Source organism: Cimex lectularius, unplaced genomic scaffold (genome assembly GCF_000648675.2).
Source record: "Cimex lectularius strain Harlan isolate CLEC.00 unplaced genomic scaffold, Clec_2.1 scaffold185, whole genome shotgun sequence".
In the NCBI taxonomy this organism is placed as follows: Eukaryota; Metazoa; Arthropoda; class Insecta; order Hemiptera; family Cimicidae; genus Cimex; species Cimex lectularius.
Window position 1 is genome coordinate 939819 of NW_019392756.1, and position 21395 is coordinate 961213.

A 21395-nucleotide genomic window follows, 5' to 3' on the forward strand; every position below is an offset into this window, starting at 1 on the left:
CCTCAGACTATTTCCATCTGAAACCTACAACCTTTGGTGTCATAACATCATAAAAACTATGTACTATAATATAAAATATTAATTGTTTTTACATACAACTTTAAGATGGTTGACTATACTCTAAAAATAAAATGAAATAAAAAATATTTTATTAGCACATACCCCTAAAAATTCCATGATTAAGAGAGAACAACTTCAGATTATCCAAATAACCTGTTGGACTTTTTTACTATTTCAATGTTTCTATTTAAGAAAAGTAAGTCCGTTTATTAATTATGTTTAAGTTTTTCGTCAATTATATGTAATTTGCACGGGGGCGTCGGTGGCCGCAACGGTTTAGGCATTGACAAGGCTCATCACGGTAAGGTGAAGGTCCCAGGTTCGAATCCAGCTGTCCGACATACTTACAAATGGGCTTTTCTCAAAAACACCGGCACCCTGAGGGTTTTGACCTCTGCTGTTGCGAACCCTCGTAAAAAATAATATATAATTTGGTACCGATCATTTTGGTCAGCTAATCCACTTAGTTGGTTAGAAGGTCCATATAAATATTAAAACTGATAGTAAACTGGCTATGTGTTTGAAAATTATCACTTTGAGTACTGAAATTTTAAACACCAATAAAAAAACAGTGTGCGCGAATAATTTTCATGCTCACATCGATCTCTATTCGTTTTACTCTCAGTGTGAAGGGAATATGAAGCGTGTCAGTTGAAGAAGCGAGGTCTTGAATAAGAAAAACTGAAAGAATATTCCCTTGGTGTGGCCTGAAGACGATAGAATTGCACTTACTAGTTCGACAGACTCTATTATCCCATGGCGATAAATTCGTACACGTTCGGTACCCCGTGTCTCAAAAAGGGCGGATTTTATAGTTGTGGACAGTTGGGCAGTCGTAAAGGTTCGTATCTTAGTTGGAAAACGGATCGTAAAATGTCGGATATCGCGTTACTGACACGTGGGATCTCCCGATAAATTATCATTTGAAATGCACACTCGCCTTTCCGAGAGTTGTAATTGAGCAAATGCGAGGTGGCCATGGCGTACCCGTCCGATCGGGATGAGCCCCATCCAACATAATTTCCGTCACTCGAGGTGACTGTAATGGTTCGAGAAAAACCGCGAAGACTGACCCGACCAGATTACCTTTCATACCAGTGAATCAATTTTATTTTAAAACTACCATGAAATGCCATTTAAAATGCACACAAAAATTCTTTACTGCCCGTTTTGCTTATTTTTCTAAATCGACTTCGCCTGAAGCCCTAATGTATATTCTTCTTACATGTTTAATGTTACCTAGCACGTGGATGCCTTTAAAATATTAAAATGTGCAAGGGGTAACATGGTCCTAACGAGATCAATCTTGAATATTTAAATATTAAGAAGCAAAAGGGGGATGGGGGTTGGTTGTCACAACCTCCCCAACTCGCAGGTAGAATGGAAAAACTTTAAAATTCAAATGTAAACCATTGCTCGATTTGTCCGCATAAATCAAGGTGAGGAATGCACCTGGTTAAAATCAGTTTGTAATGTTATGTAGCACGTGGACGAGAAGATATTAACATAAGAGTACTTGGGGAAATTTACCGTTGTGACATAACCAAATGCTCAAAAATAAGACAAATAAGAGAGAGAGAGAGAGTGAGTGAGAGAGAGAGAGAGAGAGAGAGAGAGAGAGAGACAGACAGACAGAGAGAAACAGGCGGTTTGTCAGGTCCGTCTAGTCTCGCTAGGACTCGCCATTCCTCACTTTCCGATGGTTCAATTTGAAGGCGTTTAGTTAAAAAATTTCGCAAAATTTAGATCGCGAATATACTCTCTTACAATTAACGAGAACGATGAAGAAAAGAGAGCGAGATTAAAGAAGGAAGAGAGAGAGAGAGAGAAAGGATGGAAAGAGGGAATAGCAAAACAAAGAGAGCACGGGAGGGGGCAAGAATGAGATTGAATGATAAAGACAGTGATTGGAAGAAACAATAGGAAGAAAGACAAACACAAACGAAGAGTGAGAAATTGAAGAAATGAGACAGTATAAAAAAGAGAGAAATGAAAGAGAGGGAGAGATTGAGAAAGAGAGAGAGAGCAAGGATAATAGATGGAGAGGAGGGAAAAAGGGAGGAAGGCATAGCAGAAAGAAAGAGAGCGTGAGAGGAAGGAAGAGATAGATGGTAAAGTAAGAAGTGGAAGAAGGAAGGCGAGAGAAAGAAAGAGACAGAGTGATAGAGAATGATTGGAAGTATGTGATTGCAAAGGAACTATCGGAGAAAGCAGACACAAACAAAGGGGTAGTAGTTGAGGAAATGAGAGAATGTAAGAGAGAAAAATTTAAGGAGAGAGAAAGAGAGTGAGGGAATTAGTAGGAATTCAATGTTTTTAATCCTCGGATCTTTATAGGATTAGAAAAGCCGATATATCCCAATATTTATACCTAATCACGAAAAACCTATTTTTATATCTGGAGCAACGCATAAAAACATTTCTTGAAATATATCGGGTTTTTTTCCTGTCCTATTTTATTATTTCCTGTGGAGAGTGGATTAAAAATATTATTAAACGGTTTTCTTTTCTCGCAGAAAAACTTATAACGATCGAATTACAACTGTTCGAATAAATTTGAAACGAAAATTATAAACGTGGAAAAATATTCTTGGGAATATTGACATTAAAGCAATATTTAATTAGCTTTTATTTGTAATTTTTATTCTTCATTCTTTCTGCTATGCCTTCTCTTTGTAGTCTCTAACTACTTTTATGTGTCTTTCTGTCTTGTTTTGTCTTTTTCTAATTCTTTCTATTTACCTGTCCTTATGGATCCTATGCCTATAAATATTTTTCTTGCCGTAATCCCTTTCTATGCTACTTTCTTACTTCAATGTCTTCTTAATAGACTTTGTCTTTGTCTGTTGTTATTTTTGCTCTGTCTTCTTCCCAATATTTTTCTTACATGCAGGCTTTCTCGTTTCCTTTCTCTGCATATGTCTTACTTCTTGTTATTTCCCCCTAAAATTATGTAAATTTAACTTTTTATGACTTTATTTCGCCTTGTGTATTCTACTCCTTTTTCTTTCTTGCTCTCTCTCTCTCTCTCTCTCTCTCTCTCTCTCTCTCTCTCTCTCTTTCACGCTCTTTTCTTTTTATTATGTCTGCCGCCTCTGTTACTCCTCTCTCTCTTTTTTTCTCTCTAGCACTCTCTCATTTCTTCAATTTCTATATCTTTGTTTGGTCTGTCTTTGTCCCAACAATCGTCCTTTTTATTTCACTTTCATTCATTCCTTATTACTCTTTATTTCTCTCTATCTAACTCCCAATATCTCTCTCTCGCTCTTTTCTTAAATCTCAGTCACGCGCGCGCGCACTCACTCCCTCTCTCTCCCTCACACACACACACACTTTCGCTTTCTGCTTCAATATTTCTCTCTCTCCCTTTCCTTCTATTATGCATTCCGCACTTCTTACTCTCTCTCCCTCTTTTTCTCTCTCTAACACTCTCTCATTTCTTCAAAATCTATCTCTTTGTTTAATCTGTCTTTCTTCCAACCAATAATTTTTTTCTTTCTTTTTCAATCGTTCTCTATTTCTCTTTCTCTCTCTTTATTTCTCTGTTTCTATCTCCTAATCACTCTCTCTCTCTCGCTCTTTTCTAAAATTTCTCTCTCTTTATCTCTGTCACACACACACACACCCTCTTTCTCTCTCCCCTTCAATATTTCTCTCTCCTTTTCACGCTCTTTTCTTTCTATTATGCCTTCCACACCTCTTACACTCTCTCCCTCTTTTTCTCTCTCTAACACTCTCTCATTTCTTCAATTTGTATATCTTTGATTGGTCTGCCTTTCTTCCAACCAAACATTCTTTTTCTTTTTCAATCATTCTCTCTCTCTGTCTCTTTATTTCTCTGTATCTATCTCCCAATCACTCTCTCTCCTTCTCTCTCTCTATCTATCCATCTATCTCTGTTACACACGCTCTTTCTCTCTCCCCTTCAATATATTTCTCTCTTCCCTTCACGCCCATTTCTTTCTGTTCTGACTTCCTCCTCTGTTACTCTCTCTTTCTCTCTCTCTCCCTCTTTTTCTCTCTCTAGCCCTCTCTTTTTCCCTCAATTTCTATCTCTTTGTTTGCTCTATCTTTCTTCTTCTTGGTTCTTTTTCTTCATTCAATCATTTTTTTCTTTCTTTTTCAATCATTCTCTATTTCTCTTTTTGTCTCTTTATTTCTCTGTTTCTATCTCCCAATCTCTCTCTCTCTCTCTCTCTCTCTCTCTCTCTGTTTATCTCTGTCTCACACACACAACCTCTTTCTCTTTCCCCTTCAATATTTCTCTCTCTTCCCTTCACGCTCTTTTATTTCTGTTCTGACTTCCTACTCTGTCACTCACTCTCTCTCTCTCTCTCTCTCTCTCTCTCTCTCTCCCCCTCTGTTTCTCTTTCTAGCACTCTGTTATTTCCTCAATTTCTGTCTCTTTTTTTGCTCTGTCTTTCTTCCTCTTAGTTCTTTTTCTTCATTCAATCATTATTTTTCTTTCTCTTTCAATCATTCTCTCACCTTTATTTCTCTCCATCTATCTCCCAATATCTCTCTCTTTCTTTCCTTACATCTCTCTCTCCCTATTTCTTGTATTGTTGTTTTTGTTTTTTAGATGGTTTAAAATCTTGTCAACATTTTATTCTTTTGAAGTTTTATTCTTCTCGGCCTGAATTCGTTTGATTTTACATAATTAAATTTATTAATCTATGAATTATCTTTGTATGTTGTTTGGTTCAGTATCGAATAATGTTCTTTTGGCCATAATGAATGATAATAATGATCTAATTTGAGTTTAATTCGATAGATCTTTAAATAAATGAAATTTTGAACTCATTTGACATCTCTTAATCTTTGGGTATGATTGTTTCGGTGTATGTTCATAAATTTAAAACATGATATTCATCGGCACTTTTTGAATTGCTATGGATTTTAGAGTCGATAAGTTGTCATATGAAGGTCTGCAGACTCCCCTTCGCAAACAACCCTCTGTCGCCCTTTTTTTCCCCCGGTATTTCTTTTAATTGACGCTCGTACAGATGAATAGTTAGAGTCCGGATGAAACCGAGCGTGTTTCTCATGATGGGGGGAAAAATTCTCCGCTGATAAAAACAAAAACGTAACAAAATCAAATCAATCTACCTCTGAAATTGCAGCTCTGACCGTACGGGATTTTTTTTCTTTCAACACGAATTTCCATAAAGCTCGGGTTGAAGAGTGAAAACGTTTTGGATTTTTTTCAAGGTATTTCCCAGAGTTTTGGACCGATTGGAATGGCGCCAGGCTAATTTGCAATCTCAGGCCATCCAAGTTGCAAGTCGGAAAGTTTCACCGGCCGTGCCAAGACAAACAATTCATTACAAACGGCCCTGATCAGAAACGCAACGACTTAACAATGATGCACTTGCTTTTAACATTTGCATTCGGGCAAATTTTTAAATGCAACACCAGGCAAAATAGGAATTTTTATGTCTTACTTTAAGTAAATACTAGTTAAGTTAAATTATATATCGATACACTTATGAAACTAAGTCTTCCTTGCATTGTCAAACGTAATCGCTATAGAAAAAAAGAGGCGCTGAGATAGAATACAGAAAAGAAGGGGAGATACAGAGTAAGTGAGAGATTGAGAGGAAAAGTAAGATAAGAAAGGCAGACGGGAAAACTTGTTAATTTCTTATGAATTTGCCGTCATGTCTGATCATTATGATGTTCTATCATGCCTAACAATTCAAATCGCCGAGTGATAACAGAGAAAAATTGGGAATTGCAAGGATAACTGAGAGAAGAGAGAAAGGCCAATATTGAGAAAAAGAGTGCCTTTCGATTTTTCTCATTTGCCGTCATTTGTGATCATTATGTTGTGCCATCGTTCGTAATTGTTTTAGAAATGAGAACAAAACCAAAATATTAATATAGAAAATAAGAGACAAATTGAGAAAAGAGAGCCAGGACAGTGAGAAAGGCATGGATGACTCTTTGATTTCTTATGGATTTACCGGTCATATCTTATCATTGTGATATTTCACGATTTATAATGATTCAAGAGATTGAGAAGCAAGACAGAGAAAGTGACAATGAGAATGAGAGCCAGGTAGGGATCGAGAATAAGAGAGCCAGTGACAACACATTTGGATTCCTTATAAATTTATCGTCATATCTGATGATAAAGACGTTCCGTTGCTTTTAATTTTGACAGACGTACGAGAGTAAGAAAGTGAAAGTGAGAGAGAGACAGTGAGAATAAGAAACGATTTGAGTGAAGAGAGCTTGACAGAGTATTAGAGTAAGAGAAACTGAGACAACTTTTGGATTTCTTATAAATTTGACGTCTTTTGATCAGTGAGACGTTAAATCGTTTCTAATTGTGTAAGGACGAGAGAGAGAGAGAGAGAGAGAGAGAGAGAGAGAGAGAGAGAGAGAATGAGAGAGAGAGAGAATGACAAACTATTTGAGTGAAGAGAGCCTGACAGATAATTAGAGTCAAAGACAACGTTTGGATTTTTTAGAAATTTGCCGTCTTTTTTGATCATTGAGACGTTCCATCGTTCCTAATTGCGTAAAAACGAGAGAGAGAGAGAGAGAGAGAGAGAGAGAGAGAGAGAGAGAGAAGAGAGAGAATGAGAAACTATTTGAGTGAAGAGAGCCTGACAGATAATTAGATTAAGAGAGTCAGAGACAACGTTTGGATTTTTTAGAAATTTGCCGACTTTTTTGATCATAGACACGTTCCATCGTTCCTAATTGTGTAAGAACGAGAGAGAGAGAGAGAAAGAAAGATATAGAGAGACAGAGAGAGAGAGAATGAGAAACCATTTGAGTGAAGAGAGCTTGACAAATTGGCAGATAATTAGAGTAAGAGAGACAGGGACAACTTTTTTTTTTAAATAGCCGTATTTTTCATCATTGAGACGTTCCATCGTTCCTAATTGTGTAAAAACGAGAGAGAAGAGAGAGAGAGAGAGAGAGAGAGAGAGAGAGAGAGAGAGAGAGAGAGAGAGAGAGAGAGAGAGAGAGAGAGAGAGAGAGAGAGGAGAAGACAGAGAATGAGAAACTATTTGAGTGAAGAGAGCCTGACAGATAATTAGAGTAAGAGAGACAGGGAAAACGATTGGATTTTTTAGAAATTAGCCGCCTTTTTTTAAATCATTGAGACGTTCCACCGTACCTAGTTGTGTAAAAACGAGAGAAAGAAAGAGAGAGGGAGAGAGAGAGAGAGAGAGTGGGTGAGAGAGAGAATGAGAAACCATTTGAGTGAAGAGAGCCTGACAGATAATTAGAGTAAGAGAGACAGGGACAACGATTGGATTTTTTAGAAATTAGCCGCCTTTTTTTTTTTATCATTGAGACGTTCCACCGTACCTAATAGTGTAAAAACGAGAGAAAGAGAGAGAGAGAGAGTGAGAGAGAGAGTGAAAGAGAGAGAATGAGAAACCATTTGAGTGAAGAGAGCCTGACAGTTTTGACAGATATAGAGAGATAGGAACAATATTTCTTATAAATATACCGTTTTTTAATTAAGAGTTTCCATCGTTCGTAATTTATGCCAGATGTTGAGTGAGAGTAAAAAAGGAAAAGTGAGAGGGTGAATAAGAGGCAAATTGGGAGAAGAGATCCTGACAGTGTATTACAATAAGAGAGGTTAAAATGGTTGATTTCCTATCAATTTACTGTCATATATGATCATTATTATGTCCCATCGTTTCTAGTTATGAATGACATTGTGTAAGGGAGAGAGAGAGAGAGAGAGAGAGAGAGAGAGAGAGAGAGAGAGAGAGAGAGAGAGAGTCAATGTAATATTTTCCATGTAATCATCACCACTGATTAAGAAATCCCATTTTTAAAATTCGTGTCTGTTGACATGTTCTAATTGAAATATGTCACCTTAATTGCAAATTAACAGTTGGGACAACAAAGTAAAAAAAAAAACTTTTTATGTAAATTGACAAGTCGAGTCCAATGATTAGGCCCATGGGATGTGATAATGTGCGTGAGCTCATTTTCTAAAAGTCCCCTAGCCAAAGGCACGCTTCTCCTTGCATATTTTAATATTTACACGCGTCCACGAGCTACATACATTAACCCAAGGGCAGATGGGACAATTTTATTCATAGCATTAAAATGCAGATAATTCGGATCTTACCGATTTGTGACCGCAGTGTGGTGCAAAATGAATTTTTTCCGAGGTTTCGTTTGAGAAATATGGATAATGGGAGATTAAATAAGATCCTTGTATGTCTCCTTGTCAGGGATGTATGCCGTTAGAGGCTCTGAAAATTCAAAAAAGCTAGACATGTGAGAAGCCTTTGTACATCTTCTACGGTAGATCAAATCATGATGTATCATAAATCTTAGAAAGATAACGTGCTGAACTACATTTCCACAGAAAGGGAAAACAGAGAGGTCAGGATGATAAAAAAAACTTTGTAGTTCGACTACAGGCATATGCAGTGGTTTCGTGATGATGAGTTCACTGATTACTTTCGAAGTATAAGTTGGTAAGAAAGGTATTCTGATGTCGCCAACTGTCACTTATCCATGTGCCGAATTCAAAAAACGGGCCCGTGCGATCTGAATAATCTCAGGTAAGCGAAAAAGATCCCATTCATTACAAGAACTGCTTAGCATATCAGCTGCTGCTTTTTGGAACGTGCTGGATAAAAATTTACATCAGAGAGAGAGAGAGAGAGAGAAAAAAAAAGGGAACTCCGCGCACACGCGTCCCCTTGTACGCAACTTGCAGCGAAATCGGCTCGGCCGGGTGCAAGGCGAGACCTTGCGGGCCGCTATTAGCATAAAACGCCATCAGACGGATCCGAAGCTGTTAATCGGGACACTTTAATCCTGCCGATTACGAAACCGGCCCGAGAGTGATTGAAGCATGAAATAAGTCTATTAGTGGCGGTTTATATTTAGACCCTGAAGAAATATTTCTCCTGTATCTGAAGTGTGCTAGAATTAGAAAGAAAAAAAAACTCAGCTAACCAGTAGGAAGTTTAATAATAATCAGTCCAACCCAATTTCCTTTTAATTACTCAAATACCACATTAAAACTGATCATAAAATGGTTTATTTTTAGCCTTTATGACCTGCCTGGATGAAAAAAAAAATAACTGTAAAGATACCCGATTATATTTATTTGAAAATTTGTACAAAACGGGATACGACTTTTCTTAATTTGGTCGTGGACATCCTAAGCATTTTGCCGAGTTCATCGGTTGCTGATCGATCATGGAAACACCGGCTTGAAGAAGAGGTTCTGTAATTGATTGAATTAGAGCGACAATGTCTTGTTAAATCAACCGTTGAGACTGTCACCCCTGAGGAAGACCCTCGGAGGCCGAGGGGCTTAAAAGGGGCCGGTGAAAAGGCCCCGGCGGAAAAATAGAACCGTATTGGCGTTTAATATCGGTTCCCACAAGACCGGCAGTTCCGTTAAATTATAATTAAAAAACCGTGAGGGGGGACAACGCTTCGATTCCTCGTCTAGCACCCATACAAGTTTCCCTTTTGTATAATTGCGATCTTCTTTTGTCAAGAGGAAATATTGACAATTGACGTTAAACCGCATCCACAAACCTTTTAAGAGCAGGAAAGGACAATTGTCAACAACATCCATGCTCAAGCTCAGACACGTACAAGCTCAGGGTTGCATGTTTTAATTTTACATTTTATAAAAAGAAGAGCAGGAGAGAAATATATATAGGTATATAGGTAGTTAGGTAGATCGATGGATAGAAAGAAAGAAAGAGAAAAACAGTGAGATAGTAGCATAGAGAATTTATGGTTTATTTCCGAAACTAGAACGGGAGAATTAAATTGAATTAAAACGCTTTATTTATAAAATTCGCAGATTTAGGCCATATCGATCTCGTACAATCAACGAGTGAGCGAGCGAGTGAGAGAGAGAGAGAGAGAGAGAGAGAGAGAGAGAGAGAGAGAGAGAGAAGCGAAAAAGAAAGAGTGAGAGAGTGAATGAGAGAATATGTGAATGAGGAAATGCTAAAATAAATAGAATGTGAAAAGGACACAGAAAAATAAGGAAAATAGAGTACAAAGAAAGAAAGAGAGAGTAGAGAGAGAGAGAAAGAGAGAGAGAGAGAGAGAGTCAATGGGAAAAAAGGGGCGGAGAAAGAAAGAAAAAAGAAAGAGAGAGAGTCAATGGGAGAAAAAAGGGCAGAGAGAGACAAAATGAAAGAGAGAGTGTCAATGAGAGAAAAATGGCAGAGGAAGAGAGAGAGAGCGAAAGAAAGATAGAGAGAGAAAGAGACAGACAGACAGAGAGTCAATGGAAGAAAACAGCAAGAGAGAAAGAAAGAAAGAAGGAGAGTCTATGGGAGAAAAAGTGCAGATAAAGATAGAAATAAAGGAAGGAAGTCAATGGGAGAAAAATGGGAGTGAGAGGGAGTGAGAGGGAGAGAGAGAGATAGCGAAAAAGAAAGAGAGAGAGCGAATGAGGGAATGTGTAAGGCTAAAATAAATCGAAAGTGAAAAGGACACAGAAAAATAAGGAAAAAAGAGTAGAAAGAAAGACAGAGAGAGTCATTTGGAGAAAAATGGAGAGAGATAGAGTGTGAGAGAGTCAATAGGAAAAAAGGGGGGAAGAGTGAAAAAAGAAAGCGAGAGAGAGAGAGAGAGAGAGTCAATGGCAGAAAAAAGGGCAGAGAGGGAAAAAAGAAAGAGAGAGTGTCAATGGGAGAAAAACGGCAGAGAGAGAGAGAGAGAGAGAGAGAGAGACAGACAGACAGACAGACAGACAGACAGACAGACAGACAGACAGACAGATGGGCAGAGAGAGTGTCAATGGAAGAAAAACGGCAGAGAGAGAAAGAAAGAAAGAGGGAGAGCCAACGGGAGAAAAAGTGCAAATAAAGAAAGAAAGGAAGGAAGGAAGAGAGAGTCAATGGAAGAAAAAGGGGAGCGAGAGGGAGAAAGAGAGAGAGCGTGAGAGTGAAAGTGAGCAAGCTACAGAAAAACCATGACATAGTAACATAAAGAATTCTTTCTTTATTTGCGAAGCGAGAAAAAAAGAATTGAATTGAATTAAAACTCGCAGATTTAGGTCATATCATATCATAAAAGACCTGTCTTACAATCAAAAAATGAGTGAGTGAGTGAGAAAAAGAGGGAGAGATAGAACGAGAAAAGAGACAGTGAGCGAGAGAGAGAAAGAGTGTCAAAGGGAAGCTAAGATAGAAAGATTGTGAACAAAGAAAAAATAAAGAAAAGATAATACAGAGAGAGATATAGGTAGATGGATTGGTAGACAGATAGATAGAGAGAGAGAGTGAGAGAGAGAGAGAGAGAGAGAGAGAGAGAGAGAGAGAGAGAGAGGAAAAGTGTAGGACATAGCAGAAACAAAGAAAACGTGAGAGATGGAGGTATAGAAAAATTGAAAATGAGAGAGAGAGAGCCACAAGGAGAGAAGAATGGCAGAAGTAAGTAGAGGTAGACAAATAGTAGGATATATAGATCGATAAATAAAGAGAGATAGAAAGAATAGGGAATGAGGAATGGGAGATAGAGCGAGTGGGAAAGGATGATGGGAAGTAAATAGATGGATACATAGATTATAAATAAACAGGGAGAGCTACACAAAAACAAAGAAGCGAAATAGAGCTAGTTAGTAGAAAAATAGATAGATGGAGAGATAGAAGCATAGTTAAATATACATAGATAAATAGACAGTAAAGTAAGAAAGAAGGGAAAGATTCAGATAAAAGAATAAGAAAAACAGAGAGAAAGTCTAGCAAACACACAAATAAAAAAAGAGAAAGATCAACAGATATAATGTAAGAGAGAAGAAAAAAAGAAGTAGCAATAAGATAAAATACAGAAAATTAAAAAGGAGATATTATTGATGATGCGTAATGATAAAAAATCTCTTTAGTTTTAACATAGTTATCTGTTAAACTGGTCTGTTTAAGTCTCACTTCCATCTAAAAATGTTAACTTTTTCTAAAAGATTTTCAAGATTATTCTAATCTTTTTTTCGGCTATTTGACGTATAATAGAGCCACTTATGAAAACAATACATTCATTTGAAAAGGAACTAATTTTTATCGATAAATCAATTAATTTTTAAGACTAATTAATAGGACAATGGAGGAAAGAATGATTAACTTGTTATGATTGATAGCCTGATCGATCACCGCCTACGAAAAGTCTCCATGGTAGTTTTTTTTCTCTGTTCAGTTTTTCCTGTAGAAAATAAGCCAATCTGTTCGAAAATAATTGAGGCGTAAAAACTTTGTCACTCGGAGAGCCGCTAACGCGCATTTGCATAGTAAGAAGCGTTTTGCGGATCAAGACATTTCAAAGATACCGGTTTTGAAATCCCGTTAAAAAGAGCTTTAAGACACAGGCCGGATGAAAAAAAAATACGTTTATGTCTATATTTTTCCAGTCGATGGAAGAAGGAGATGGAGATTAGTACTGGTTTTCACCTGCCAATTGGTCGAGTTTGCTGTTTTGACGTCGTCGGCCTTTTATAGCAACCGGTGAATTTATTAATTACACGACGCCATTTAAATGTCTAGAGATGAAAAAGTAGGAAAAAGTGAGAATAAAGCTAATTCTGTATGGTCTTTCAAAATGATCTGATAATAAGATTCTGCAAAAGTTTTTGGCTGGATTGAAAATAAAGATATTTTCGGAATACCCATTTATCCTAAATTTTCCTGAACAATGTGCGAGAATATGCTTTACAAAAACGTTTAAAATTTGCAAATACATTTACAAAAATAATAAAAATAAAAACTACATACCTTTCAGGATTCCACCAACATAAAAAATAAGAAATAATGATTTTACATAAAATTATTCGACTAATAAGTGTAAGAAATTAACCACAGGACCACGTTTTAAATAGTCAAAGTAAGGAAAAAAATTGTTTTTCAAAAAGAATCTAAATGATCAGTGAAGCTTGTGCAGAATTTGGAGTCAATATTGACCTCTACAAGCTCTTCGTCTTATTGTGTAATATTATCTCTTCCAGGATAAAATCTTCTTGATTTTTACCTTTTGTTTAACACTTTTTTTATATTAAAAAAGGCATTAATATTTGTAGGTGATTTTGTAATTTGAACAGTAACGATTACACTTACAGGAAATTCGACATGGGCATGACGTCAATTTTATGAAGAATATATTTCAAAAATGATATATAGTACAGTTATTAGTTTTGAATCTACAAAAATAAGGCTGAAAAAGGAAAAACAACCTTCTAAAATTTTTGATAAATATCAACAAAAGTACATTTAAGTAGGAATTTTTTCAATTTTGGCAAATATACGGAATATACGTAAATATTAAATATAAGTAATAAAGGACTTATCTTGGTTGTCATTTCTCAAAAAATTAGTTGTTTTAATTACGGTTTTTTAAAATAATATATTTTTTATTTAGATCATATATATTATACAGATTATTTGACTAGCATGGTTTTATGTTTATGTATTTTTGTAGACGTCAAAGACCTTAATCTATGAGTTGTATTTAAATGGTTTTGTTTAATAATTGGAATTTAGATAATGTTTTTTTAACTGACCGATAAAATATGCCAATTTAATTAATAATCTCGGTGGCAGTGTAGGTTTAGATAGCCCTTTCGATTTGCCTCAATTTTACTCCATTCGAAATTTTCTCCCTCATTTCAACAAATATAAGTTGAAAATGTTTCGACTTGCATACTCTGATTTTAAATTATCAAAAATATAAATCAACTTGGGCAGCAGATGGTTGTGGAAAATTAACTATTACATTCAAATTCAATTAATGATCAAGGTGGCAGTGTAGGTTTACATAGCTCTTTCGATTTCTCTCAATTTTATTCACTTTGAAAATTTTCCCGTCAATTTCAAAGATTATAGGTTTAAACATTTTTCTACTAGAATATTTTAACTATTAATAATAAATTAGACAAATCAATTTAGGTAGCTGGAGGTTATGGAAAGATCGTTGAAATAAAATATCAGCACAAATGATATCGACGATTCATTTTATTATTTTATTTGTCAAAAGTCAAACTATACGATTAATATTGAAGTTTCTGTATATAAATAATAGTTTATATGATGTTTTCAACTATTAATACGATCTAGCTGGCAGGGTACGATTTGCCATATTTTTCCCCGCGGAATTTTCATAGCAAATTTTCACTTATTGTGACTTTTTAGTTGTACCAGCGGAATTTCTCTTGAACTAATGACGTTATCAAAAATACGAAAAATCCGTGTTTAATATTTTTTAGTCTAGTTTCAAATTTTTACCTTTTTTTGGAGAAAAATGATACAGGGTACCTCAGGCCCAGGTCAACATAAAAATTTCAAATACAACCCTAGCACATCGTTTTAAAAGATTTGTTACGCTGAAAACAATGGTCCAATCGGATTTTAAATTTTTAAATTTATATTTAAGACCAGCAGCCATCCGGAAACATCACCCCGTATAGGTTGAAAAAGTTGTTTATATTCTGATAATCTGATTTTTAATTCATTAATAAAAAATAAAAATCAATTGGGCTGCTAAAGATTGTGGAAACAGCGATAAAATAAAATATCAACACAATGCCTGACATCGACGATAAGCTTTTGGTTCTCATTTTTTTCTTATATTTCAAAGACCTTCTCGATTTGCCCTAATTTTATTCCTTTTGAAATTTCCTCCATCGATTTCAATGGATAATACATTTTTATAAAAATTATTGTATAATTTTTTTCAATAAATTAACATCAAATAGTATTAAAATAGTAATTAAAAATATGACGGCTGGAGGTTGGAATCAGAGCTAAAATAAATAAACTTAAACGATGTTAAAAATGTGTACTCGATTTATTTGTAATATTTTAATTTTTGTGTTTATTTGATTATGTTAACTATAAAATAAATGATTTCTAAGCTTAAATAGAATGATTTAATTTAATTAATGATCTAGGTGGCAGTGTAGTTGAGAATGGCAATGCCGATTTATCACAAACTACCCTGGCCAATAAAGAAAACGACCACTTGGTTTTTGAACGAAAAATGTCCAAATTCGAAAATTCATATTTTCTCAGCCTTTTAAGTCACACACCTGCACTAGGTCTCACATTTTAGAAAATTTTACACTGAACAAGATGGCTTTTTTTAATGTTTTCCTAGATTCAGTCATTCATCAGTAAATTCGAAAAATTCTAGAACGTAGCAACTTTTGAATTTTTTGCAAAAACTTCAAATTGAGTTGTGGAACCAGGAAATCGTCCTGGATCGGCGTCCTACAGGAATTGATGGGAAATTTTAATAAGCTAGCAATTGGTCATCTACCGCTTTGCCCGATTTTTGAAGCGTTTTCGAGATTTTCGCGATTTTTTGGGGAAAAAATGTGGTTTTTTTACGTGCTCATGGAAAAATCCGGTCATTGTAAGTGTATATGTGTTGCGGTTCAATATACGGCGTTTTTCTTGGCAGTTTCTGTTTCAATTTGTATGTAAAACAATTAAAAAAAAATGTTTAAGATTCGATCTGACTCTTTTTGATCTAATTTCGATTTTAGCGGTGGGATTTAATCAATTGTAACTTGACAAGAGATACATCGGAGCCAAGTTATCCCTGAGAGGTTTGTTTACCTTGAATAACTTGTTCAAAAGCCTTGTCAAAATGTTTGTCCCCCTTTATTCAAATCTGTTTAACCCTTTTTCTTTACTTGACCCGTGCCCTGTTTTGCATAGCAGCTGCGTCTGGATTGAATCAATGATTAAAAAAAAAGCAAAAATGTTCTTAGCTGTGTTGTACGTGGTTTTTAAAATTATGAATGGTTTGTTTATTATTTTTTGTTAATTTTGTTTTGTTTCTTACTTCTACAGTTGTTTGTTGAAACGGGCGCTTTTCTCACCAAAAGCCCCCATCGAGGAAGGAAAGGGGCATTATTTTAAAGGCGACCCCCACCCCTCGAGGGTGTGAGTTTCCTGTAGAACATCTCGGACAAGTGTAAAGGGTCTACCTGTTGCCACCGCTGTGGTCACACACACTCACACACGCGCGCGCACACACCACCCCCGGACGCAACACGAACCTCAGAAACCGCCCCGGTCTCCGGGGGTGGAAGAAGGTCAGAATGGTTTTAAGCCTCACACCCTCTTGGTTAGGGGTGGGATGACAAGGGGAAAAAAATAACCAATCCGTCGCACCAAAAAAACGAAACAATTGTACTCAAAATTATAAAGATATCATTCCCATTATAACTACACCGGATCACCTATTTATTACTTCAGCAACCTTCAGCACAAATTTGAAAAATCTTGAATTAACTAAAAAAAAATTGTAACGTATTTTTCTTTGTTTTTATCAAACAACCGTTTCTGTAAATAATGAAACTAGATCCTTGATATTCTGAGGATTATAAGTAGTCCTAATCATTTTATGAAATAAAGTGTCCTGATATATCTGGCCTTGATTAAACTCAGCATATATTAATCTCTCGTATTTTATGTTTATTTTGTGTCAAAAACTGCCTTCACAACTAAACAAATGGCCAGCAACTGGAAAAATTAGAGCTAGATCAGAACTGTTTCTGGAAAGTTGTGTTTCCCACTTTTCTTCAAGTCTCTTAAGACTTAGTCTATATCTCGTCAGCAGACTGACGTGGAAAAAGACTTAAAGACTTTTTCAAAATTCTTTTTGTAAAGCAACAAAGACAAAAAGTAATCTAAAAAAACACCTCAACTTTAGGTTGTAGCTTAAAATTAACGACCAAAACTACGAAATTAATTGATTAGATTATAATTGAACAAATGAAGTTCGAGATATAGCCTGCAAAATGTTAACTTTTGGCCTCTCTTGGTGTAAATGTATCTCCAATGTTTACAAAATACTAACTTTTGACACCGTCATAAGAAGCAATGATCTTTAATTGTTTTCTTCCTCTAAATATTTATCTGTTCATTTTCTTCTCATTTTCCCTCTTTCTCACAATCTCTTTCCACCTTTTCTCTCTCACTCTCGCTTTCTCCCGTCCTCTCTCTTTTTTTCTGTATTTTTCTCTTTTTGCCGTTTTTCTCTGTCTTTTTCACAATCTTTCTATCATAGCGTTCCTCTCTATCTCTCTCTCCCCGCCACTCACTTTTTCACTTTTTCTGTTTTTATTTCTCTCCTTTTCCACTTCCTTTAGGTCTCTGTTTTTTGTGTATCCCTCTCTTTCAATGCAGATTTCACTATCTTAATTTTTAATTCTTCATATTTTACCCTCACGTTCTCGCTCTGATTTTTTTCTCTCTCCATATCTCTATCTGCCTCTCCTTTTTTCTTTTTCCTTCATTTCTCTTTCCCTTTCTTTTATTCTGTGTCGTTTTCGCAATCTCTCATTTTTTTAAATCTTTTTTTTACTCCCTTTTTCTCACTCTTGTTCTTTTTCTGACTTCGTATTACTTTTTTCACTGTCTCTCTCTCATTTCGTCCTTTTCCCTTTACTGTCTTTCTTTACCTCGCTACTTTCTCAAGTTCTATGTCGTTATTATAATTTTTGTTTTTCTTAATCCGTTTCACTGTCTATTTTTCTCATTCTTGTACTTTTTCTAACTTTATATAACTTTTTTCCTGTTTCCATTTCTTTTATTCTTTTCCTTTATTTCCCTTTTACCTTTCTTATTTTCTAAGTCGTTTTCGCAATCCTTCATTGGTTTAATCTTTTACACTCTGTACTCAATCTTTCTCATTCTTGTCCTTTTTCTGACTTTGTATTACTTTCTCCTTTGCCCCCCTCTCTCTCTCTCTTTCTCTCCGTCACTCACTTTTTCTCTCTTTCTTTTTTTCTTTCTCTCCTTTTTCACATTCTTTAGGTCTCTATTTTATGCATCCCTCTCTTTTTATGTAGTTTTCACAATCTTAATTTTTAATTCTTCATGTTTTGCCCTCTCGTTCTTGCTCTGATTTTTTTCCTCTTTCTTTCTCTCTCATTTCTTCCTTTTTCTTTACCTCTCTAATTTCTCAAGTTCTAGGTCGTTATTATAATTTTTTTTTTTGTGGTGATTAGTGATTAGTGGGCACTCTAGACACGACACGGAAGAATGGCACAATTACACAGAAGACAAACACTTTGAGCCCTGAAGATGATCTCAATAAAGATCGAAACGTTGGCACGATAAAGAAAGTGTTTTTCTGAAACCTACATCACACCAGACCGCATCTCACGATTTCTAAATAAAAATTATAATTTTTGTTTTTCTTAATCCGTTTCACTGTCTATTTTTCTCAACCTTGTACTTTTTCTAACTTTATATAACTTTTTCTCTGTTTCCCTCTATTTTAATCTTTTCCTTTATTTCCGTTTCACCTTTCTTATTTTCTAAGTCGTTTTCGCAATCTTTCATTGTTTTAATCTTTTACACTCTTTACTCTATCTTTCTCATTCTTGTTCTTTTTCCGACTATTTTTTGTATTACTTTCATTCTCTCTCTCTCTCTCTCACTCTCTCTCTCTCTCTCTCTCTCTTTCTCTTTCTCTCTCTTTCTCTCTATATATATATATTTAGTTTTTATTTATTTTTCTTTCACCTTTCTTATTTTCTATGTCGTTATCACAGTATCTCATTTTATTAATCTTTTGCACTCCGAGATGCTTAAACAAAAAGTGCAGGTTCTCCTGAAGAAGAAATGCGTATCGCAAAGTGTATCGTAGAAGAAGTGTAGATAAACAAAAAAGAATATTAAACAATAGTAAATTTATAAGACAAGTGTTTTGAAAGTAAGCTCTTCATATGTTTAAAATCGCCCATAACGCATCTATAATATATTTATTTGTACGTTTCGATGATTATCCCTTATCGGATTTTTTCCATTTCCAGGGTGTCGTTTCATGCAAATCCGTTAAACCGATTTGAACTGAAGAGGCGGGATCGATAAAACAATTTCCCTCCGGGCCTCCTTAGCGATCCGTTGGGTTCGGGTATCGGGTACGCCGGGAACAGTGCCGAGTACCGAATACATTAACTTTCCATTGAGAGTGTGCCGAGGAAAAAGAAATAAGGTGTCACGCTGGGATGTTTGAAAATAAATCTCGTACCCTTCCCCAGGCCGCCCTTTCTGACAGCACCGCGCCCCAATAAACACCCCATAGAGCATCATCACTCCCCTATCTCGAACCAGTTCCTAGGGTGGATTCCTATTACAGTCCGTTGGGAAACGATTGATCCTAATCAACGCTGAAATCTATACGAGGGAATGGACGGAACAGTTTGAGACTTTAAGGTTTTTAATAACTATTTCCTATTTGAATCGGGCTACCGGGGACTCCTACGAATGTTGTTCCTTGGGACTTATAAAGGGCCAGGTGCTATCGGAACCATCCATTCGAAAATAAAGCTCTATTCAAACTTATTACCTGCTCCAGCCTTGGAAGGAACAGCGCCATTATACAAATGCCAACTTGAAAATTACTACACAGGAAATCTAAATAAATGTGGGAGAAATTTCGATACACGGTTTACTCCTCCTCGTCCTAAAGAAAACAGACCGTTTGGGAATATTGTTTTTCCAGTTTTGATTTTCATGTTAGCTATTTCAAAGTTCTGCAGAGGGCTTTATTGATCCTAACTATCGTTGTTTTCTTGCTATGCAATATTTTTCTACACTCCTTTCTTTATTACTTCCCTCTCATTCTAACTTACTTTGTAATTATTTCCTTCTTTTTATTACTCTGTCGTTCACTAACAAACTCTCTCGTCTAACCCCTCGCTCTGTACTATCTCTGTTTTTCTTTCACTTTAAATCTCAAATTTTTCTTCTTCTTTTTTAAATTGTTCTTACTTGGCTTTTTGCATTTTTTGCCCTATCTTTCTTTCTCCATTATCTTTCACTCTATCTCTCTCACTCACTTTTTCTCTCTTTCTTTTTTTATCTCTCTCCTTTTTCACATTCTTTACTTCTCACTTTTTTGTATTATCTCCTGTTTCTATGTAGTTTTCACAATCTTAATTTTTAATTATTCATATTTTACCTTCTCGTTCTTGCTCTGATTTTATGCCTCTCTCTCTCTCTCTCTCTCTCTCTCTCTCTCTCTCTCTCTCTCTCTCTCCCTCTCACTCACTTTTTCTCACTTTCTTTTTTTTATCACTCTCCTTTTTCGCATTCTTTAGTTATATCTTTTTTGTGTTATCTCCCTTTTTCTATGTACAATAGTTTTCACAATGTTAATTTTTAATTATTCATATTTTACCCTCTAGTTCTTGCTCTGATTTTGTTCCTCTCTCTCTCATTCACTCATTTTTCTTCTCTTTCTTTTTTATCTCTCTACTCTTTTGCATTCTTTAGTTCTATCTTTTTTGTGTTATCTCTCTGTTTCTATGTAGTTTTCACAATCTTAATTTTTAATTATTCATATTTTACCCTCTAGGTCTTGCTCTGATTTTGTTCCTCTCTCTCACTCACTCATTTTTCCTCTCTTTCTTTTTTATCTCTCTCCTTTTTCACCTTTTTCATTTCTCTCTTTTTTGTGTTATCTCTCTTTCTATATAGTTTTCACAATCTTAATTTTTAATTATTCATATTTTACACTCTCGTTCTTGCTCAGATTTTGTTCCTCTTTCTCTCTAAATATTTTTTCTTTTACTCTCTTTCTTTACCTCTCTTTTTCTCTATTTCTATGTCGTTTTTATTTTAATTTATTTTTATTTTTGTTTTTAATAATCGGTTTCACTGTATATCTTTCTCATTCTTGTACTTTTTCTAACTTTATATTATTTTTTCCCTGCCTCCCTTTCTCTATCTCTATATCTCTTTCTCTCTCTCTCTCTCACTCTCCCTCGCTCTTTCTCTCTCTCTCTCTCAATCTCTCTCTCCTTTCTCTTCTTATTTCACTTCTCTTTCCATTTCTTATTTTTTATGTCGTTTCGCTCATTTTTTTAGTCTTTTACACTCCTTACCCAACTTTTCTTATTCTTTTTGTTTTTCTGACTTTGTATTACTTTTTTCAATGTCTCCCTTTCTCTCTCTCTCGCTCTCTCTTTCCTTTGTCTTTTCCTTCATTTCTCTTTCCCTTTCTTATTTACTATGTCGTTTCCACAATCTCTCATTTTATTAATCTTTTACACTCTTTACTCAATTTTTCTCATTCTTTTTGTTTTTCTGACTTTGTATTACTTTTTTCAATGTCTCCCTTTTTCTCTCTCTCTCACTCTCTCTTTGCTTTGTCTTTTCCTTCATTTCTCTTTCCCTTTCTTATTTTCTATGTCGTTTCCACAATCTCTCATTTTGTTAATCTTTTACACTCCTTACTCAATTTTTCTCGTTCTTTTTCTGACTTTGTATTACTTTTTGCTCTCTCTCTCTCTCTCTCTCTCTCTACCTCTCTCTCTACCTACCTATCTATCCATCTCTGTTTTTTCTTTTCCTTTATTT

General features: G+C 35.4%; 2 protein-coding genes across 2 annotated transcripts in view; one reads left to right on the forward strand and one right to left on the reverse strand.

Annotated features, from left to right (window-relative positions):
- The window catches only part of LOC106663051 (zinc finger homeobox protein 4), a 313616-nt gene that overhangs the window by 262911 nt on the left and 29310 nt on the right, over positions 1 to 21395 (reverse strand). The window lies entirely within an intron of this gene.
- LOC112127048 (zinc finger CCCH domain-containing protein 13-like) lies at positions 6065 to 11616 on the forward strand. Its single transcript, XM_024227321.1, is given in 4 exon segments — positions 6065 to 6146; positions 7758 to 7814; positions 9931 to 9971; positions 11323 to 11616. Coding segments are annotated over 4 exon segments (327 nt in total). The 3' UTR covers positions 11470 to 11616.